Raw genomic sequence first — 22,965 nt, 5'->3', positions numbered from 1 at the left:
TTCATCATCAAGAACACCTCGCTGCTGGTGAGGAGGAAGAGGAGGGCGAAGCAATGAGTGTCAAAGTCGGAGCTGGGGCAGTGTCTCCAGCTCGCAAGTTCAGGTTTCGGCAGATCCCTGAGCTGAACCGGGACGATCCATCCACGAATGCACCATCACAAACTCTCCAGAAAAAAAACTTCTTGTTATTGCGCCAGGTTTTCAGTTTTCTTTTCACTAATGTCTTTATTTTGATGTGTGTGTGTGTCAGTGCTACAAGTGTGCTCAGGACCTGCTGCCTCAGCTGGAGCTGAGCCTGCGCGGCTGTCAGCTCGTCTACAAGTCAAAGAACAACGCCAAGATCCAGCACCAGCTCAAACTGGTTCTGCTGGGCTCGGAGACACTGGTGCTGGGCTACAGCACCTTCCAGCAGGCCGACGAGTGGAGGAAGGTCAGCAGCGCGCGCACACACACGCACACACACACACAGTAACGCGGCACATTTAGGGTCGACTCTGTGGTGACAGGTTTCTATCTTCAGCTAAACTGACGTCTCTCAACAATATGGAGACTGTCACCACCACATTAACCGGATCACTGCAGCTCACCGTGCCTGGGTGTTGGCCGGCCCCCCCCCGTCTCGCCTGCAGCTGGTGCAGGGTGCTGCAGCGAGACTCCTAACTGGTGCCAGTAAAAGAGACAGCACTACACTGGCACTAGCGTCCCTGCACTGGCTACCTGTCGAAAAGAGCATCGCACAGCGTCCATGCCCCGACTCTACCTCCAGGCCTCTGAGGTCCTCAGAACCATGGTTTCTATCTGTTCCACGATCGAGGCTGCTGGGTGAAGGAGATCCAGCCTTTGCGGTGGCAGCTCCAAAGCTTTCCGTCAAACGTTCCTGCTCCGCTGACACTTTTAAGACCAAACTCCAGATGTTCATGTGTCCTACTGCTCTTTCTAGTTGTGCTAGTACTTTACTTTTCTATTGTTTTATAAATTGATCTCACAGGTTTTATTCTGTTTCACATTTTTGCCCATATTTTGACATCGCCTTGAGTTCGATCATTGCCGTTCACCATTGTTATTCCTTCCTTTTCTATTATTTGTGCTACTGGTGTCATTTTACCTACTATTGTTGTGCCTTTCATTTGATTTGAATTAATTTGTTACTTTACTCAAGTATTTCTTTTTGTGCTCCTTCGTACTTCTACTCCACTACATCACATATATTGTACTTTTCACTGCAGCACGTGTACATGTCTTTGACCGTTGCAGTTCTTTTTCAGATCCAAATTCGACATGTGATAATATTATAAGATAAATCTCGTCGTTAAAGATTAAAGCCGTGGTTTTGTGGCCTCCCGTATAAAATGGGTGAGGGGTTGTGTCTCTGAGTGGTCAGCAGCTGGACCAAAGAGACGTTTCCCCTCTAAACTTCTCACGTGGCTTCATTTCAATAATTGTTTGCCAAGTGATCGACATTTCACCGAAAATCAAAGATCAGAGAAAAAGGCCAGTAACTGAATCGTCTTTCGACCCCTCAGATTTAGCCCGTGACCCTCTGGAGGGGCCCGACCCCCAGGTTGGGAACCAGGGGACTAGACTCTGTCCCTGGATATAAAAACTAGCTAAAACTAGTTCTGTGGTTTTACTTGGGTAAAGGACGTGAGCACTTCTTCCACCACGACTTGTTTTTATTTTTTCGGGTAACATCCATACTCACCTGTAACACCCCACATACATGTGTATGTTTACAGTGATGTATATCAGCTGGTGTGTGTGTGTGTGTGTTCTGCCTGTGCAGGTGATAGAGGAGGTGAGTGCCGGAGGTGAAGTGGACACTCAGAGTTCATCGTCTCTGATCAGATCAGATCGGAGGCTGTCCTGCAGGGTGAGACCCCCCCCCACACACACACACACACACACACACAGATGTTGGTACTAACCACAACCCCACATTTGTGAGTCACTCTGGCTGAAGCAGAGTCTTGGATTCAAATGAAGTTCCCACTCCTTTTGTGTGTCTCCTCAGTCCAGCACAGTCCAGACTGACTCTGAGGAGGAGAAACCTTCAGCTCGCTGCAGCCTCAACAAAGACAAAGGTACTGAATCTGTTAGTCTGTGATCTGGAGAAGAGACTTTTTCAGATTCTGCTTGGTGGTGTCAGCAAACGAGCTTGAGATGCTCTGAAGTTAATCATGTCGTTCAAGTAGCACATCGATGCTTTTGCAGATTGACTTTACATGAGTTTCTTCCCTTCCACTCGGTTCACTTCATTTCTATGAAAATCAACTTGTGACACTTGAATTTTGCCGTAGAGAAATATTCCATCACAGTTGGAGTCTGTTGATATTTTATATTTTTCTTGTTGTTAACAAATGTCAAGTTCAGACTCGAACCAACACTGAGCGTCTCCTACTAACAAGAACTGTGTGTGTGTGTGTGTGTGTGTATCACAACCTGATGTATCTGATCCCTCTGAGCCTCAGAGCTCCACTAAAAACACATCAGTGAGTCACACTGTTGTTCTGGGTTCACGTTTTCCTTCATCACCATGAACACACACACACTGTGGTTTATTCAGACCTAGTCCCACACACACACACACACAGACACACACCGTCCTGCTGCGACAAACACTCACTGCAGCACCAGATGTGGATTCATCCGCTGCTGAACATGGTCCCAGACAAAGTCACGGTTTCCTCCTGTTTGTTTGATAAGAACTAAACCGTGAGCAGCTGTTTTAGGAAAATTGCTGAGCCTCTTTTAAAATGAACCTATCGATCTGTCAGGTGTTTTTAAAGATTTACGTCTTCGGCAGGAACCAATGGGCTCGGAGCTGAGAGCCACAGACGGAGGAGGGAGGCCAGGAAGTGTTGAGAGACGGACTAACACACTGTGGGTTTGGGTCTGAACATGGGATTTGTTAAAAGTAGATCAAATATAGAATAATGCTTCATCAAGCTGTTCTTTTTGTCAGACTCTGACACATGAGGGTCCATGTCACCAACATTCTCCTAAACCTATAAAGTCATTACGGGACTTCACAGTTATGATTTGCTATCGAGGCTTTGAGAAAACCTCTCCAAGCTCAGCTTCAAGTGTTATTGAGGAACATGTAAAATATATGAGTTGTGTTCCCAGAACGACAACAGGGGAACTCACAGATGTCGGGGTACGTTGGGGTCGGAGGCTCCGAAAAATGCCTTACGAATTTCGGGATAATGAGGGACTCGTCAGTCGTTTATGGAGGAACTGTTGGGGCCTAACCTGGTTAAACGCTGACCCGCTGCACAGGCGACTCAGCCCCCCAGCTCATGTTCTTTGTGTTGACTTGACATGTTCTTTGTGTGGGTGCTGTTCCAGACAGTGACGGATGAAGTCTCTTTGTGGTCATTTTGCATCTTTTTCTGATCGTTCTGTCTCTTTGAAGTCCTTTTTTTGTCTCCTTGTCGTCATTTTGCGTCTTTCCATAGTTACTCGATATTGCTTCATACAGAGGCTCCATCACAAGGGGCCCCTGACCCCCTGACCCCCTGGGCCCTTGGGCCTGTGTGGCTGGGAGCCCCCTTTAGTAATCCCTCCGTGGCTGTTCATCTATGTACCAGTCGGAACCAGCGAGTGTTTTGTTGGTTCCTGATCATTCAGTGAAGTTACGCTGAAAATGAAGCTTAGGAAACAGTTCATAAGAATTTTTCCCCCTCACTGCGAGACGCTGGAGACCAGTGGTTGACTGGTGCCCAGTAAACGCTGACCCTGGTGACCTGACCTGTGCTATCTGCGACTGACAGGTTTCCTGAACGTGCTGATGAACTGCCAGTGGCAGAGTTTACTGTGCCAGGTGGAGGCCGGTCTCCTCAACATGTTCGGAGGTGAGGAGGAGGAGAAGGAGGAGCGGGACGAGGAAGGGGGCCTGAAGAGGGAGCGATCTCCTCAGTACACCGTCCAGCTCAGAGGGTGCGAGGTCCGCGCCGGGCCCGACACCGACCACTCCTACAGGATCTCACTGAGCGCGCTCGGTGATCAGGTCGCTGTGCTGGAGGTGAGTTGACGCGGCAGGAAACGAGAAGCGTTTCGCTGGAGTTTCTCGTACAGGGCTTCATTTTATGTCTTTTTATTTCTTCATAGGTTTATGTAGCAGGGACGGTGAACATTATGAACACGGCTCTGAATGTGTCCGTTAGTCAAAAGGCTATTTTTCGTCTGCTGTTCCGGGAAAGACGCAACTAAACGACAGGGCAAGTTTCTGAACTCATTTACGAGGATGCAGAGGATTAAAAACGCAAACAAAAACACATCGTACGGGAAAATACTGCGGGTTCTAATCAAGACACAGCAGACGCACAACATAAAAGAAGTGGGAAATATTACTAGAAATAATAAAAGGCGCAAAACATTGTGCTGCACTATTAGTCACCAACTCAAACATGTAAAGCAGAAAAATAAAAAGTAGATACAGATAAAAAAATATATATAAATTAAAGTAAAAAATAAAAGCAAACCCACAAAGCTGAAACGTGTTACTGAGCATTTCTGCCCATATTCTCAGATAGAGGAGCATCGGCTGCTGAACTGGACGCTGACATGCGAACACCTGCTCGTTTAGACAACAGCCAGCCAATTATTTCGTCAGCAACAGACGCTGTGACAAGAAAACTTTGACTGCGCCTATGTGCCCCGGAATGTAAGCCGCCATCTTTGCTTTAATTCCTTCCTACTCATTGGTTGCCCCGTCTTTCCTTCCCTCAGGTCAGTAGTGCGGAGGAAAAGGAGCGGTGGTTGCGGCTGCTGCAGGACGGAGCCGCCAACCACAGTCACCGCGACGGCGACGCGCGGGAGGACGCAGGCGGAGCTCTCAGGTAAGAGCCTGTTAACACATCGCTCCATCTGTTCTCCATCAGCAGTGAGGTCATCTCCAGCGTACTGTAATTGAAGGGTAGTCATCAGAGCCGAGCCTCCCGTCCTCGGGAGCTTGACTCGGACTCGCGGAGGCCGGACCCGCCGTACCCAGTCATATGTGGCGTCATCTTCTCCTTCTCCCTCTTCCCCTGGAGTGATTGTGTTGGTTTTTCCCTGCTCAGTGGGCTGCAGACTCGGAGGTTTCCCACCTCCAACACCTACATGGACGACCCCTTCCATCTGAGTGGAACAGGCCGAGACCAGCCCATCTACTCCAACACCTCCATGCTGGAGCACATGGTACGAGCACATCGAGCCTCAAGGCAAATCAGTCATCAGCTCCTTGAACCTTTTGTTTTTAAACATTGTACAACTTTTATGTTATCGCAACACGCGGGCACACACACACACACACACACACAGCGGTGAGTACATTCACACTAGTGTCGCCGTCTTCATCGTATTTGCAGTGTAGAACATAGAGAAACCGGGTTGTTCATCCTCCTGTCGGTGGACATCGCTGTCAAATCAACCAGGTCTCTGAGTGTCTTTGGCTCTCCATCATCTCAGCCGCTCGTTTCCGTAGAGACTGACTCATCTCAGGGTTTCGGTTCCTACTTGTCTGAACTGGACTGAGCTTCAGCGTGTATTCAGCTGGAAGGTGAAGACAACAGTGTAGTTTAGCCTGCGGTGGTAAGAGGGCTTCCGCGTTGGTCTCGGCAGAGGTGGAAAGTAACTAAGTACATTTACTCAAGCACTGTACTTAAGTGAGGCACTTGAGTGTTTTCATTTTATTTTACACTTCCACTCCACCACATTTCAGAGGGAAATATTTTACTTTCTACCGCACTGTTTATTTGACAGCTCCAGATTCCAGCTACGTCTTAGATTAAGAATTTAATTAAAAAAATAAGATCATGTTATAAAACACAAAATCTACATGATCATAATCCGTAACACGTGATTGAAGATTCAACCGGTGGTTCCCGGCCTTTCTTTGCCCGCGGCCCCTCACATAAAGTCTGTGTGTAGTCGGGGCCTCTGGTCTCATTTCAGGTGTCTACGAGTTGTTCGCAGTTTCACCAAAGATAAACGTCCCCCCCAAACTTCAGAGATGGTTTCACTGAAGTAACTGTTCAAGTAATTCAGTTCAGTTAATACTTTGAGTGCATTTAGTTTACTTTACTGAATAAGTGTCAAGCACCTCGAGTGGATGGAAAACCTGCAATAGACCTTGCGTTGAGATTTTTATTTTTCCGTCCAACGCGTGACCAGTGTGTGTGAGATCTCTGTTCGTCTTTACTTTCAGATCCACAGCTCTCAGGATTCAGTTCGCTGCAGCTCGCTGTCGTCCAAAGACTCGGCGACCTACAGCAACACCGTCTTCACCAGCCACGGTGAGTCACACCCCATGAATACCCTCTTGACCCCGCAGCCCGAAGAACACGAAGATCCAACGACCGTGGGGAAAAGGCTTTTTGGCCACTGGGACAGACACAGCCGTACTCACTCCCTGAGCTCTGTGTTTCCTCTGATGGATTTCTGCATGTAGGATTTGTGATTATCTCTGTGAAAAAAAAACAACCTCTTACTCTTAAGAGTACGGTGATTACATAGGAAACAGTGGGAATAAAACTCCTCTGAGCCCTAGAATAGCTGATGGCTCCCCTCTAGTGAGGCAGTGTCTGGATTGTGCAGGATAAATTCAAACTGGATGGAACTGTCGACTTTGATGTTTCAGTTACTTAGAAATCGCTTTCGTGTCGCCGTGCGTTTCAGACAGGAAGGCGGGTGAGGGTGAGCGAGGCGTTCAGAAGCTGGAGCTGACCGGGAAGAGGACGGTGCAGCTGAGGGCGGGCTCGGAGATCAACCTGGCGTCGGCCGGGAAGCAAAACAAACGCACCTCTTTCAGACAGTCGCTGGCCGTCTGCACTGAGCGCGCTCAGGTAGGAGGGTCCAGGGGAAATACACAAACATGTCAAAGTGAAGAAGCAGCTCTAAACTTTAACTGACCACTGACCTTTCATACGACACATGCAGCTCCATTCGCTCCACGCAGAAGGCACAGAATTACACGAGAAAGAGGTCACTGATCACTGATCACTGATTGATTGGTTATTGACAGCTACTTCCAGAGGAAAGCAGCATCTGAGAGAGAGCGTCTTTCATTTATTCCCGTTACACGGAGAATTTTGTTGTTGTACTTGGAGAGATAAATGGCGCCGGCCTGTGGCCAAGGTTCACACCGTATACTCCCAAAAGAAAACCAGCGAATAAAACAAGGAGAAGCAGAAACGACCACTGGTTACGAAATCATCGTCAATCCATAGGTTTGCATCACATCTCATCATTAAGTTAGAAAAGACAATGTTTAACTGCAGCTGCTCCAAATGACCAGTAGCCACATGCTGCAGAGGATAAATAAAGCTTATTGATCCCGTGCAGATGGATCAATATCGGCACCACATGCTATACACACACCAGCATATGTCAGTCACTCCACTCCAGCCTTGAGAACATCAGTTGCACATGTACTGTAACTGAGCCACACTGGGTCTCTGACACACTCTGCTCACTGGTTTCACTGGTTTCTGCTCTAACCTCTGCCGGTCTCTGCTGGTCCCCGTCGGTCCAGGCGGGTTTCCTGAACCCTCTGCTGCGACGGACGGCGTCGGCTAAAAACTCTCTGAGACGAGCTCCTTCAGCGCTGTTCATCGAACACGGGAAGGTTTTCCAGAGGAGGAAGGTCAGACTCTCACACACACACACACACACACACACACACACACACACACACACACACACACACACACACACACACACACACACACACACACACACACACACTGCTGTTACCTGAATTGACCTGCTCTTTACACACTCGCTGGCTTAAAGGTTTTTAGCCCATTTACCACAAAGTCACGTACTTTCTAGTCCTGATTTCACATCATATTAAAACAAAAGATCAGTTATAGAGAATTGAAGCTTAATGGAGATAAATGATTCACCAGAGTCACCACTCAGTCTCCTGTAGGTTTAGGCTGAAAACCAAATAATCCTGCAGAGACTCACCTGAGAACTTGTGTATTTTTGGGGCAAAGTATCGTTAATTCATAAGAACAACAGGTTAGTTTGCTGCGTATCTCCTCTATCTGTGTGAAGGGCCCAGGAGCGTCAGTAGGAGCCGCTGGGCCCCTTTGAACTTGCTGCTATTTCTATGTATTTTTTACAGGCTGCACTTGATTAACTGATTAGCCGATCGACAGAAAATGATAAGAATGACAAAATTCTCTGGTTCCAGCTTCTCAGGTGTGAATAATTTCTGTTTTTTTTGTCTTCTGGGACATTAAAGAGAATATATGTTGAGGTTTGGGACAATTTATCACACAGAAAAAAAGACGTGTGAAGACGTCCCCTGGGAAAATGTGATGGGCCTTTTCCACCATTTTCTGCGATTTCGTACATAAACAACTAATCGATGAATCCGGAAAATAACCAACAGATGAATCAATTATGAAATAGTTGCAACCCTACTAAACATTACAAGACAAGCAAATGAAACAACGGGCTGACGTGGTCCCCCTGAATAAAGAGAACCGGCTGAATATGATTCGTAGAAGGTACAGTTGCTAAATATTCCGTGTGTCTCTGATCCAGTGAACTCTGCTGTTTCTGCTTTTTCCAGGAATGGGAAACCAAAGCTGCCGCTTAACGCCAGCTGTCCGATCTTCACACCCCAGCCGCTGACTGCCGACCCTTCTGAACTCCACCGTGGATTTCATTTCAACTGACAAACTATGAACTTTTTTTTTTTTCTTAAATCTAATTTGTTGTTTTTTTATAACAGAAAATCCAAATGTTGAAGAAACGGGCGAATCCGTCAGGAGGAACGACATCGCCGCTCCACATCGAATACTTTGATTATCACTTCCTGTTGGTTTAGTGCTGAGCCTCGACCAGACGCTCTATCGCCAAATGTGTCGGCTAAACCAGGAAAAGCGTGTCGTCACTCTAAAGCTTAATTTAGACTTTCCCGCAATCACGTGGCAGCGAGGGTCAGGTGACGTAAGGGTCGTCAGCCTCACATGTTCACCAGCAGCCCACAACTTACCGCATGACCCTGAGGACTGCATGAACCGGACGTTTGCCACCATACGTGCGAACGAGTCCGTATACGCAGACGCCCTGTTAGGTAGAAACAGAACCCAGTCATGTTCCTGGACGTCATCCGCATCTCCAAAGTTGTGTTGAGCAGTTTTCTCTAGATTGCTCCAGACCAGCTGACATAAACCGAACACGCACACAAAAGCAATGACAGTAGCGTACAGAACGCCCTCTTCAGTTTACTTGTTAACCACTAACCTGGGTGGATTTTTGTCCAGTCAAAGGCTTTTTTATGTCAATAAACAACATTTTAGTTGGCAACGGGATCCACGGATGGACCGTGAGGCTGAGCTCCCGGGCACAGATGTGTAAAAGCCTCCTCGAAGCTTTGCGTCTCTTTGTCTTTATTTTGTGTCTCCTTGTGATCGTTTTGTATCCGTTTGTGGTCCCTCCGTGGCTCTTTGTAGTTGTTTAGGTCTGCGGGCCCCTGAGACTTTGGGCTCCTGGGCCTGTACCCGTTAGGCCTGTTCGGTAATCCGCAGGCAAACAGGACAACACGCCGGCCGTAGCGGCATGCTGGTGAGCGGTGAGCAGTTTGCTCCGATCTTCTCCAAATGAGCAGTCGTCTCCCGCTTCCTGCCCAAACCTGGGTGTGTTCGGTGCGAAAAGGTTGTGCAGGTTTTCTGTTACAGAGAAATATTTTGCACACAACTTTAGCGGCAGCCTCTGAGATGTGTTTGGTCCTGTTCGGTGGGTGGGTCAGGATTTCCGTAACTCTGTCACATTGAGATGGAAATACTTTGTGTAAAACTCTTCCTTCGACTCTGGTATCTTCTCTGTTCAGTGTGATCACGCACCGTCGTGAATTTCAGGCAGCACATTTGTTTGACTTTCCATTGTGTTTAATCCCACGTGGTTTGTTATTTGATGTAACTGTGTGTTATAACTGAAAAAGTTTTGTATCTGTTCTCCTCACGATAAGCACAATGTTATTACACACACGTGACTAGGAATCACAGACGATTTACGTTTATTACCATGACGGTCACTTATTTGCATGGTTTTTCTATTTACTGAATTTTATAATCTCAGGAGGATGTAAAATGATACTGTAACATTAAAAACTGAATTTACAACTTATCATCATTTAGCTTTTACTTGTAGAGTTTTGAAATGTTGCGTCACACGCGGCAACTACAGCAGAGAAAACAAGTCAGATGTGAGTTTTTTAGATCATCCACTGCAGTTTTAATCACGTCAAATAATGTCAAATGATGATAATAAGTAATATGACCTCTCGTCACTGATCAGCATCAGGAGCATTGATTGTACTTCAAGAAAAAAGAGAAATGGGTAACACTTAATTCTAAGTCCCTTCATTTAGCGTTTATAAACACTATATAAACATGTGATTGAATGTAAAGTATGAGGGTATGAGGGTTTGTTAAGGTCCAGTGTTTGTTCTACATATTTTATGTGATTCCATCCTGATCAGTTGCAGCTTACCTGTGCATCCAGCAGCCTCCGCCGACGGAGGAGCTGGAGCCGGTGACAGAGACGCTGATAAACACTGAGATCTGGTCCCAGCCGCATCAGAGTCTGTCAGGAACCGGTTACTACATCTTTATACACTGGTTATAAACGTGGAATCGAGGGACTTAGAGTCTTACTGGTAAATGTCCTCGTCTGAAACGATCCAGATGCATTTTAATATTTGCATAATATTGGTAGTTGGATAATTGTAACTTGAGCATAATCGAATGAGGTCAGGCAACTAAACCGGCTGTACTTTTTCTCACTAGTGAACTGTTATGTACTTCATACTTCAATGTTTTATTTATCTCGATGGTTTCTTGTTGCCATATTTTTTTTAATATGTTTCTTGTTTTATATGTCACACGTTCTTGTGCTGTGTTTGTATTTGGTGAGTTAAAAAGACAAACATTTCCTCTCCTGCAGACAATAAAGTTGTTTTCTGTTCCCTTCTCAAACTATGAAACGCTCAGTCGATATTGGGACGTTGGGTGCGCCCTGGCAGCCGATTGGTGGAGCTGTTTGCCGCATGACTGTTACAGGCGTGGCTCAACCCCTGGTCAGCGGACCCCGGTGTCCAAACCGCCGTCTCCCCCTACGTTTCCCATCCGGAACAAAAACCACTCCTTATAACGTCAGAACCTGCCTGAGAATCATCTGGTTTTAAAGTTTTCTTCACTGTGAAAGTGATTGATTGACAGTTGTCTTTGTTTCCAATGGCACATAACAAAAAGGAAGTGCTAACAGTGAATTCGGCGTAGTTGATTTTCAATAATGTCAACAAATAAAGTATAAAAAATGTAGGCTAAAACATTATACCTCGTGTTTCTTGTAGAAGTTTACACGAGTTGATATAAAGGACTTTTAGCGTTCAGTGTAACAATATCCAAAATACTTTGTCATATTAATAAATAAAATAAAATTAAAAAAAAAACACTTGATTAATCGTTTAAATAATTTAATCTTCCGCTGGGCGGCAGTAGAAACCTGTAAGTCTCGCGGTGTTGCCGCTGGTCTCGCCGGTGAGGAAGAATCGCGGAAGAGGGGAAAGCTTTCCTGACGCTTCAGCAGGCTAACCACTAACAAAGATTACTATCTGTCTAAGCAGCGGTTCAACCAGGGTTACAAGTTGGATAGACACCCGGACTGAAGGTGAAACAACATGATTTATAATACACGCTGTGTGTCTGGTTTATTATTTGATGGTTTTTGTTGCGAGTCTTGGTAAAAGTGGCCTCCTGCTGTTAGCTGTTAGCAAGGCGTAGGCAGAACTGCAGCTGTTAGCCGGTTAGCTGCAGGGCTAGGCTAACAGAAGACGGTCGGAGGTTTCCTTAGAGAGGGAGGTCAGCAGATGGAGGCTAATACCTGTGCTAAACAGGGCATTTTTTATCCTGCACGACTGTCACGGTGTTTAACGCTGCGTGCTAAGACGAGCTCGGTGATTAGCCTTGGCCGTGTGTCAGCCTAGCCTGGCGACTTCCTTTTGTTTGTGTGTCCAGTTTAACGGTTTCAGTTCAGATGTGATCGAAGTGAAACAGAGTCAGACAGGGTGTGGACTCTGTTGAAACTCTCACTGTCGGTTTCAATGAAACCTTTTGTCCCTGCCCCCCACCCCACAGGATCAAGATGACAGCCGCACCTTACAACTACTCCTACATCTTCAAATACATCATCATCGGTGAGTGTCCGATTTATGAAGTTCTCAGATCCTGACTCATCGTTTCATCCCTACTTGTCTGTACCGCCGGGTGGTTTCATTTATATAAAGGTGTCATGTTTTATAAACTCTCAATACGTTTTGCACGTTATGACCAGTGAACTCCTCATGGTAGATCCAGGTGCTAATAAAATACTGGTTCCTGTTGGTACCAAAATGTAGGTACAAGTGTAGGAAAGTAACTAAGTACTGCACTTAAGTACAGTTCTGAGGTACATGAATATTTCAGTTTTACGTTATTTTACACTTCCACTCCACCACATTTCAGAGGTAAATATTGTACTTTCTACTGCACTGTTTATTTGACAGCTCGAGTACTTTTAAGAATAAGAGTTTACATAAAAACATATGATCAGTTTATGAAACACATAATCTACACGATCATAATCCGTAACACGTCATTAAAGATTAAACCAGTGGTTCCCGGCCTTTCTTTGCCTGCGGCCCCTCACATAAAGTCTGTGTGTAGTCGGGGCCTCTGGTCACATTTCACATGTCTATGAGAACAGTTAAAAATGCTGCTGAAGCATCTTTGACTCAGGATTATTAATAATAATTATATCAATATTCACAGTATATTATTAAGAATATTAACAATAAATCTAAATCTATGTAATATAGTAATATCAGTCACAGGGACAAAACTTTTACTTCAATACTTAAAGTGTATTTTCCAAATAATACTTCACTATCTTAAGTAGGATTTTGAATGCAGGGGAGTATTTTTACAGTGTTGTATTGGTACTTTTACTTCGGTAAAGGATTTGATTACTTCTTTCACCCCTGGGAACATGGGAGTAACTGGACATTGTAGAGGAAATGAGAAATGAATGATACAGGTACCTACAGGGCACAGGACTGAGAATCAGAAGTGAAGTCTGGGAAAAATGGTGTCAACACTTACTGTAGGTGATGATGAAACGGCTCCAGAAACACCTCAGAAAGCAAAAATAACTGTTCGGTTTGTAGAGAATCATTTAGCTGTGTCTTTGTGAAAATGAATCAGGAGCAGAAAGTAGCAGTTTGCCTGTCCGACAGTAGACATGGTAAAGTATATTGATTTTTATAATGTTTTAACTGCCAAAACAACATACATCAACAGTGTATACAGTTAATATGTATGGAATTGGGACACAGCGCCGGTTTAGTATTTCGAAGATGAATCATCTGTTTTTTGACTAATTAACTACAAATTGCATCAGCGTCCTTCCAGTCATCTGATTTTTCGTTTTCATTTCTTAATTTATGAGGACAACGCACACTAATCGATATGTCTATAAATGTGGCAGTGTTTGCCAGCGGGCTGGTTTTCAGCTGCAGTCCTTCGGCGAGATGTTGTGAGGGCGGACGGATGTGAAGGGACGGATTACGAAAGACAAGCATCAGTCAGGAAGCCATCTCTCTCTCTGCCCATTTCTTTGAAAATTGATTTGCAGAGACTTGAAGCTTCTCACAGATGAGCAGTCCTCGACAGTGTGACTGCTTGTGTTCGCCCTCCTGTAAACCTCATACAGCAGTGAAGTGTGAGGAGCTGTTTCAGGTGGCCGGGGTTCCTGCAGAACCGTTCTGGTTCACGTTCTCATAGACACTGTCGACATAAAACTCTCCCGGTTGAATCATCACTACAGAAGATGAACAACTGTGTCGGAAAATATCTGGCTCTTTGATTTAAAAGTCACAGCTACAAGAAGCCTGTGGACATAAGAACTGAAGGAGAGAAGTCAACTACAACTCCCATGGCTCATTTCAGCAAGAAACAACCAATCACAGAGCTTCACGTTCTGTTGTATGCTGCACTAACAGCGAAAAACTAAAGATTGCACTCTGCAGAAACCTGAAAAACAGTTAAATGTTCTGAATCTACTACTGTACCTCCCTGATTCACAGACTGACTTGCCTCCTCGCCATTGTACGAACAGCTGAGCTCAGAAACTACATTGCCCAGCTGAGGCTCCTGGGCAATGTATTTTCTGAGCACTGTCCACCAGACAGACAGAAAATCCCTGTTTTCTCAGAAACAAAGTTCAGGTCATAAAAACGTGCGGTCAGAACATACACCTATAGTTTCATTGCATGTTTCTATGTAGAGGAACTCTCCGTTTCACCCAGTGTGACAGTCCTGATTCACCTTAACGCAAGTCCTCATTGTGACCTTGTGTTTGCACGTCTCTCTCTCTCCAGGTGATATGGGCGTAGGGAAGTCTTGTCTGCTGCACCAGTTCACAGAGAAAAAATGTGAGTCCTTCCTCCTTCTCTTCTCCTGCTCTTCACACCGTATCTGTGGGTCTTAAAAAGCATTGAATTTAGTTTCCACAATAGAAAAATAAAATTAAAGAACGTAAATTTCATTTCGAGGTCTTAGATATTTTTTCTTGCCTGCTCTTGGCAGTAATGTTAGTTCTAACATGTTTCCGAATCTGTCTCAAAAATCGTACTCTTTAATTGGTCAATCCATCCATCCATTTTCTGCTCCTTTTCCAGGTCGTGTTTGATGACAAATCAATGATATTATTAGGAATTATTGTTGAGATTTCTTGGTTGTCTGAGCAACAGTCCAAAACCCCAAAATATTCAATTTATTATAATGTAACACAAGCAGAAGCAGCAATTTCTCAGATTTGAGAAGCTGGGATCACCAGCTGATGAGCTTTTACAGGGTCATGCTCTCCTGAGGGTTTTAATTTTCTCTGTCGTCATGTTGGTTCCAAAACAGGCCTGTATGTTGGTGTCAGCATGTTTCCATCTGTCAGATCAGCAGAAACATTCGTGACTTCCTCCATTTTCACACTGAGCTGATGGAATTCAGCAAAAAGAAAACTAAGCCGGAGACACATCTTTAAAATCCAAGGATGAGGGTCCGGACGGGATTTAAATGACAGGACAAGCAGCCAGTTCTCAGAAAAACAGGAGGTCACTGTGGCTGTAATTATTAGTGGGGGGAGGGATGAGAAATGACAGGATTAAATTCACTGACCAGAGCAGGTGAAGTTAAAATAACCGCACCTCCTCCACAGACAGAAATCCAGTGTGAATGGGGCTTAAGCCTGTTCACCTCCTGTGTGTCAGTGAAGATATTTAGTCATAACGATGCGTGTTCTGTGTTTGTGTGTGCGTGTGTAGTCATGGCGGACTGTCCCCACACCATCGGGGTGGAGTTTGGGACGAGGATCATGGAGGTCCACGGTCAGAAGGTGAAGCTGCAGATCTGGGACACGGCCGGCCAGGAGCGGTTCAGGGCCGTCACCCGGTCCTACTACAGAGGGGCCGCCGGGGCCCTCATGGTCTACGACATCACCAGGTACTGACGGGGAGAGGCTGGTTGGTTGGTGTGGGTGGTTGTCCTTGTAAATTTCCTGTTCCTTGAACTTAATCCAGAATGGGCTGCAGTAATGATATAGAAGTCACATTCAGCATATTTTGTGGTTTCTAGGATCTCACGGTGGTGACTGGGTTTTCATTTTAGTCTTTATGCTGCAAAAATGCCCAATCGGACTTTTCATGTAGCGCCACCATCAGGTGGCTTTGTGCTGCGAGTATGGCTGGAGCCTCTTGGTGTTGTTGGACGTTCTGAAGAATAACTTTTTTTTGTTTTTGTTTTTTGTTTAGGAGGAGCACTTATAATCACCTAAGCAGCTGGTTGACAGATGCCAGGAACCTGACCAACCCAAACACAGTGAGTATAGACACACAGAGAACTGAAACGGTGATTGGTCAGTTTGTCATTGACAGAAAATTAATTGGCAGCTATTCTGAGACTCATTTAATCCAAAAAAAAAGGAAGCATGTAAGAAACTGAATGTCTTTGGGTTTTGGACCATTGTTTGGACAAAGCAACACATTTGAAGACGTCACTCGGACTCTGGGAAACAGGGGCGGACATTTTCAGACATTTTTCTGGACCAAACATTATTCATTCATTCATTTCATTTACAGAGACATAATTACAGGATAACATTCTGTGTCTCTTGTTGGTTCAGGCTGTGCTGCAGTATTAGTAATTTGATTATCTAGGAGTCCATTTTCGACTAATCCGGGTTGTAGGTGGAGGTAAACAAGCTGCTATTACTGCAGTGGCATCTCATCTGTAAACCCATGCAATAACTCTGTCCAATGTAAGGGATTTTACTTTTTAAGTGTCTTTTTTTGCCACGAAATACTTCCAGGAAAGCATCCTACATGTTTAACTACAGGGAGCAAAATGCAGATTAAAATTACAGTTTATTAGCCAGTCATTATGTGTACCTAGATGTCCTTTCACCGGTAAATCATCAAAACCAGCTGAAGCTCCAAAAGTACATTTAAAGTTTGTTTAAAAAAAAAAAGGGGGGAAAAATGCACAAGCTTCTGCCCCATGAAAAAAATTTCATTTTAATTCATCCTCCTGCTCAGTCTTCAATCAGACTCTGTATGTGTTTCTTGTCCACAAATAGGAGAATTTAACTATTTCAATTTCACGCATTTTAGATATTTAATAAAAGATGTATTTCAGGTAATCATTCTGATTGGCAACAAGGCCGACCTGGAGGCTCAAAGAGACGTGACGTACGAGGAGGCCAAACAGTTTGCTGAAGAGAATGGTGAGGAGCCTGTGTGTGTGAGAGAGCAGAAAAAAAATGTTGAAATGTACAGTATACTAAGCTACAACAGGACATCGGACTGACTGACTGCTTCTGATCTCTGCTTCCTGTTGTTAATCAGGTTTGCTGTTTCTAGAGGCCAGCGCTAAGACGTAAGTGTGTATACACACACACACACACACACACACACTCACATCTAGGATGGTATCCCAGTAAAAATATAAAACAAACCATTTAAGTTGTTGTGTAAAGTCAAGATTTTGTGTTATATAGTGTTTGTTGACCCTACATCAAGTGAAGTCATGAAAGTTGAGTCCTCATCAACGAGGTGCAAACCCATCCCAGGGTTTCTGCAGGTTCACCAAATTTAATTTAAGACTTTGTAAGTAATGCCAGGCCTTCTCATCCCTTCTAGTTCTCAGGGATATACATCCTGACTGGTTTAACCGTGAAACGGGTATTAAAGTAAATTCTATGTGGTATTAGAAATTTCTTAAAACCACATAGAATTTAATTTAATACCTGTTTCAAGGCCCAACCAGCCAGGATGTATATCACTGAAAACTAGTAGGGATGATGATGACCTAGAATTACTTACAAAGTCCAAGGGAAAACTGTTTAACATCAGACTGTCAGACGCTATTTTGTTACCCTTCCTTCAGTATCGGCATCGTTTATCAGAAAGGCGTCCACGGTAGTATACGGATCTCTTAGGTTATCTTTGTCGTGCGACCTTCACCCTGTACATCAAGAGTATCCTGCATCACTTCCACCAGATGTGCCTACTCAATTTGTGAATTAGATCAAATCACAACGTGGGCATAATAGATACAACAGGAACGTTTTCATTTTTATATTTATTTAATTTCAAACTTCTGAAATTCTTTACTTGCTCTGTTACGTTGTTCTGAAATTGAATAAATAAGTTAAATATTTTTCCGAGTCAATCAGAGGGGCAACCAAAAATTTGAATTTGCTTTAAATCCTAAATATGTAAGAACTTAATCATTTTGCTCCCCCTCCATTTTCTTCCGTCCTCCCTCTTTTTCTTCCTCAGAGGGGAGAACGTGGAGGAGGCCTTCCTGGAGGCAGCAAAGAGGATCTACCAGAACATCCAAGATGGCAGTCTGGACCTGAACGCTGCCGAGTCAGGAGTCCAGCACAAACCGTCAGCGCCACAGGGAGGCCGCCTCAACGCCGACAGCCACCTGCCTAAAGAGGGCTGCAGCTGCTAACCACAGACCACATCAAACAGACGGACGGACAGAGACAGATACGTACACAGAGATCCCCTCTCCTCCAGGCACTAACATCCATCTTCTCTCCAGAGTGCATCAAGCAGAATTTAGCTGGATTTCTTTTAACATAGCAGTGGCACAGTCCAGCCATCTGTTGTCAAATCCAGACCGCAGTTCGGTACCCAATTGAGCCCTCATCCACCCAGTCCAACTTGGTTGAATCAGGACACCCTCAACCAAATCCACAAAATGAATCCCTCAGCATAACTTCCGACCACTCTAGGTCCACACCTGGATCACGCTGGCTCACATTCCAACTCACTCACTTTGTCACAACGCAGACTGCCTTCAGCCCACATCCAGGCACGCTTGGGCCAAACCTAGGCCAGTCTGGACTCTTCTAAGACCAAAATAATACAGCCATGATCCCAGCACCAGAAAAACTTTTTTCCAAGACTGGACTACTCTCAGGACCCTGTCTCTTCCGAGTTTGGAACTCAGCTGGTCCAACTCAAGCAAAGGTTGCTTAAATTTCACACTAACCTCATCCAGAATGCAAAACACCCATGTCTGAAGAGACAAATAAAAATACACGTCTCAAATTTGGACCAACTCACCGCCCAAATAGAGGTTGCACCAAAATAGGTTGCCTTTATTCCAAATCTGGACGTCGCTGTGGAGAAACCCAGAGCCCAGTCTTAAACCGGATTGCCCCTAGTCCAAATTGAGACTGCTTTCAACCCACATCCAGACATGCTTTGCCCAAACTTCAGCCGATCTGGATCATTCTAACCCTAGAATAAGACAAGCCTAAATCCATAACCAGTCATTGCTTTTTCCCCAAGCCCGGACTACCCTCCAGACCGCATGTCTTCCAAGTCTGGAGCACTGGTGGCCCAACTCAAGTTTGGTTAAATCCAAATTGGGGACTGCCCTGGTCACAAATGTGAAACACTGAGAATTTAAGAGACAAAGCTTCGAGGCTCAAACTTTAACCAGCCTACAACCCAACTGGACTAAAGGGGTTGACTTAATTCTAAATCCGGACATTGCAATGGAGAGCTGGACCAACGCCCGGTCCAAATCAAGACCACCATCAGCTCACGTATAGGCATGCGTGACGTAGAGGTAGGCAAAGCGGGACTGTTCAAATCCCAGAATTGGACAGCCATAAACCCATTACCAGATACCCTTTTTTTTTCCCAAGAGTAAACTACCCTCCAGACCCAGTGTCTTCCCAATCTTGAGCCCCAATCATGGGTAATCCAGATTTGGTCGTCCCTCAAATTTGGACTACCCCCGTCCCAGAGACAAAACACCCAAGTCCGTGGAGACGCAAAGATACAGGATTCAAATTCAGACCAACCTACAGCCTAAACCCGATCTACACATTTGCCAAAATGCCGATCATCCTAGTTCTAATTGGACATCGCTATGGACACATCCAGAGCATAGGCTCAAGCTGGACTGCCTTCACCCCACATCCGGGCCTACGTTTGGACCAAAGATGAGGGTAGTGCAAATTTGGAACTACCTTTGTCACAAATGTGAAACACCCATGTCCTAGAGACAAATAAGGAGACGACACTTGATTTCGGACAATCCTAGAGTCCAAATCTGGACTGCTTCACTAAAATTCGGATCACCCAAGTTCCAACTATGGACATTCCTATGTACATATTCAGAGCCTCGGCTCAACCCAAACTGCACTCAGTGCTAATCAGTGACCACCTTGAGCCCAAATCTACAAACCTAGACCTTCAGCCCGAATCTAGCTATAATCTGATACACAATGACTCCAGATTGTCCAAACCTTCAGTTCTGATATTCACTCTTTGATATAAACTTCTGGATTTATATTCGTATTTCTGTCTTTTACGTGTGAGATATCCCCTCATTTGTTGTTCAGTTGGAAAAGTCTTTAAAACTCATAATTCATACATAGATTATATCACAGAGTGGCCTGGACACCTGAACCCGCTCTGGGATTCCTCTTTCTTCCTATGCTCGATTTCATGCCTCATCGAACTTGTTCCTGATCCACGAGTTTCCAAACAATGCTGTCTAATGAAGCGCGCTGCCCTTTGAGCTGCCTGCCAGATTATTCGGTTAATTTTTCCATCAGTTGTTCTGCGTGGACTACCGACCCCCGGCATTTACAGCATACATGCATATTAACTGTTGTTGTTGCGGTCAGATGCGTCTCTGGGGGCGTTCCATCTGTAGTTTTACGTGTCTGACTACAGTCGAGTCGACTCGGATGCAGGTTAAAGGGGTACTCCGCTGATTTCACACATGCTGTACTGTGGCTCTGTAGGAGCTTTGTTAAATTTGCAAAAATAACCCCGACAGTGTGCGTAATTTGGCTGCGGCTCAAAGACTATAACAGAATGAACAACAGAGAGCCCGCTTTATGAACTGGAGTTGGGTTGCCAGGCAGGGTGTGTCTACCGAAAGACGTCATCGAGTTGCTTTATGGAAAATTACAGGATCTGGGATTTTTGTGTTTGACACATTATAAACTAAAAGTCAGGGTATCTCAGCCTCTGCTGCTTCAGTTTTGACTTGTCATTCTCTAATATGTCTCTCGCAAGTTCCTCAACTTTATCGATGTGCAACACTAAAAGCCTTAGTTTGCCTTAAAAACGTTGCATGACATGTCGTCCGACCACGTCTTAATCCCTAGAGTACCCCTTTGATCGGCAAATGGCGACAGAAGAGCTAGGATGTCACTCCACGTGGAACCACATATTAACACACATGCACACGGAGGTCTTCAAGGGTCCAAAATTTCAGACCTGACCTGAAACAGACCTGTGGAGACTCTACCTGAATCCAGCGTGGATACGAATGCATTTTCAAACAAGAGACATGATGTAAAAACTACCTGAGGGCAATAGCAGACTGTCCGCAGATATCAGATTGAATATTTGGACCCAGCCCTACTTGGGTCCTGGGTAAGGTCTCTAGTTCCAGGAACGTAGTGGACCCTTGAAGACCTCTAATAAACATACAGTATATTCACAGACAGGAACCCCAACCCCACCCAATAAACTCACCATCTCTGCAACTCCACACTTTGCCTTTTACAAACATCTACAATATTTCAGGCAAATAACTTTGTTTAAAGCAACTTTGACTATTGATCGCTCTGTGGAGAGATGTAGCGACTGATTGATGAAGGGGATGATGAACATGGCTTACCTGAACCAGAATGTCACAACTGGTCCCTCAGTGGACCTCAAGTTCAGGAGAGATTTTTATTCAATTTTTTTGATTTTTTTTTTTTGTTTTTTTGTTGTTTTTTAAATCAAATATAAAGACAGTATATTTTTGATGTCACAGCTCCCCCTAGTGGCCGTTTTTTTGCATCCTTCCTGGTTAAATGCGTATTGATGGAAGAAAAATGACACAAGTGGAAGCAATGCAGATTCTTTTAACTTATTACCGCCTGTTTTGGCTTCGTTATTTTAGTTTTCTTCTAAACGTTAGGCCGGAATTACAATTTACTTGAATGCGTTACTCTGGTTTGTGGTTCAATACAATTAAATTGGTGTGTTGCGATGAAGGCTTCACACGTCTTACTTAAACTGATCATTGGTTAGCTCTGCAAAAGTTAGCAGACAAAGTATTTCTGCGGAAGAGTTGCAAAACAAATTCTACAAGTGATATCTTAAGGAAGATTTGGCCATTTTTCAAAATGCAAACATTTTTTAATGTGGTCTGGATCAACTCTAAATGCCCGAGCCTTGATATCCTGAAGTGCTTTAAAATTTCCTTTCCACTAACTGTCAGTCATCAGCTAAGTGATTAAAGGTAGAATTAATTCATGGTGTTTAAGCGTGTGATCCCGGTGCTACAGGAACCAGTTCTCTCAGACTAATCGGGTCGGTCAGTAAATTTTGTTCCTCAAGAAGCATTCCAGCGCCGACTAGCTCAAACAGAAACACCAACAGTCCAGCGCCGCTACACCTTATTTGACATTTTGTTCCATCTTTCAAAGCTGCATCAATTGATACTTTAGTCACCTTGGGGAGAGGAAAAAAAAACGCACTGTATAATAATACACAGTAATTCTGCCTAAACACCGGGAAGGATTTGGAGATTTGTGAAAAGCGTGAGAAAAGTTTTCTCTCATACGAAATCTCAGAAGCACCGAACGTCACCAACAGGCTGTCTGATGAGTGAAGGTAGAAATTACTACATACTGTAGTAACACAATGAGTTAAAGAATCAAAAGTTAGGAAAAAAAAAGATGAACTTAGTTTCTGATTGATCTTCAATCAGTGGATAAATTAAACTGTGTATACTTAACTCCATGAATCTTTACCTGCCTCTTTGTGGTCCCAGGTTTGCTCAGCGCAGGAATACATGAAAACACAGAAAATGGGAAACGCTGAAGGAAAATAAAGATCTATGAAATGGAGAAACTGATGTGAGAAAATGTGCAAAGAAATAACCACATTTAAAAAAATATATATTTAAAAAAAACAGTAAAAAGGTAAACGTATTTCAGAAAAGAAAAAAAAAGAAAAATTCAGAAATATGAAACGTTAAGTCGTGATAATGCCCAAAAACTATTTTGACTTACCATTAGTATTTTAATTTCTATCATTCTGAATGATCTTGAGTTTTCCTGTTTATCCCAGTGGAAATACATTCATCTTCATCATCGTGACTCACTGTCTCCCACTTTCACACATAGTTATAATTACAACTTACCGTATTTTTTATTCTTGATAGTAATTGTAAGATGATTTTTTTCACTATCTGGGGGTAACAGAGAAATAAATAAACTGATATTATTTAACTCTCGGACTCTTTAACTTTTGACTCAGCAGATGACTCATTAGTGACGTTTGTCGCTTCTGGGGCTCCACACTGTTTTTCTGGAGTTTTGAATAAGATCAGTTTA

General features: G+C 44.2%; 2 protein-coding genes across 2 annotated transcripts in view; both read left to right on the top strand.

Annotated features, from left to right (window-relative positions):
• si:dkey-220o5.5 (actin filament-associated protein 1-like 2) overlaps positions 1–11,337 on the top strand; it is a 24,745-nt gene extending 13,408 nt beyond the window's left edge. The window contains exons 6-16 of the mRNA XM_040154193.1: positions 1–27; positions 251–430; positions 1,784–1,870; positions 2,012–2,081; positions 3,774–4,024; positions 4,732–4,841; positions 5,064–5,181; positions 6,191–6,278; positions 6,661–6,827; positions 7,517–7,627; positions 8,567–11,337. The exon at positions 1–27 is cut by the window's left edge and continues 200 nt beyond it. Coding sequence (XP_040010127.1) covers positions 1–27; positions 251–430; positions 1,784–1,870; positions 2,012–2,081; positions 3,774–4,024; positions 4,732–4,841; positions 5,064–5,181; positions 6,191–6,278; positions 6,661–6,827; positions 7,517–7,627; positions 8,567–8,593 — 1,236 coding nt within the window. The 3' untranslated portion in view covers positions 8,594–11,337. The remainder of the gene's footprint in view (positions 28–250; positions 431–1,783; positions 1,871–2,011; positions 2,082–3,773; positions 4,025–4,731; positions 4,842–5,063; positions 5,182–6,190; positions 6,279–6,660; positions 6,828–7,516; positions 7,628–8,566) is intronic.
• A 189-nt stretch (positions 11,338–11,526) lies between these two features.
• LOC120805207 (ras-related protein Rab-14-like) lies at positions 11,527–22,860 on the top strand. The gene is made up of 8 exons (XM_040155208.1): positions 11,527–11,670; positions 12,138–12,196; positions 14,417–14,470; positions 15,356–15,533; positions 15,842–15,908; positions 16,725–16,812; positions 16,934–16,964; positions 17,870–22,860. Exons 2-8 carry the CDS (start codon positions 12,145–12,147, stop codon positions 18,045–18,047), a joined length of 648 nt encoding a protein of 215 aa, XP_040011142.1. The 5' UTR covers positions 11,527–11,670; positions 12,138–12,144; the 3' UTR covers positions 18,048–22,860.
• Positions 22,861–22,965: the final 105 nt, after the last annotated feature.

Source organism: Xiphias gladius, chromosome 19 (assembly GCF_016859285.1).
Source record: "Xiphias gladius isolate SHS-SW01 ecotype Sanya breed wild chromosome 19, ASM1685928v1, whole genome shotgun sequence".
NCBI classification, from domain to species: Eukaryota; Metazoa; Chordata; class Actinopteri; order Istiophoriformes; family Xiphiidae; genus Xiphias; species Xiphias gladius.
This window is presented reverse-complemented; position numbering and strand designations above follow the sequence as displayed.

What these genes read in the sequence shown, in the direction of transcription:
- LOC120805207 (XM_040155208.1), top strand. Translation starts at nt 12,145, where the DNA reads ATGACAGCCGCACCTTACAACTACTCCTACATCTTCAAATACATCATC. An exon ending in ATGGTCTACGACATCACCAG is followed by an intron (nt 15,534 to 15,841) that starts GTACTGACGGGG and finishes TTTTTTGTTTAG; the next exon opens with GAGGAGCACTTATAATCACC. An exon ending in CTAGAGGCCAGCGCTAAGAC is followed by an intron (nt 16,965 to 17,869) that starts GTAAGTGTGTAT and finishes TTTCTTCCTCAG; the next exon opens with AGGGGAGAACGTGGAGGAGG.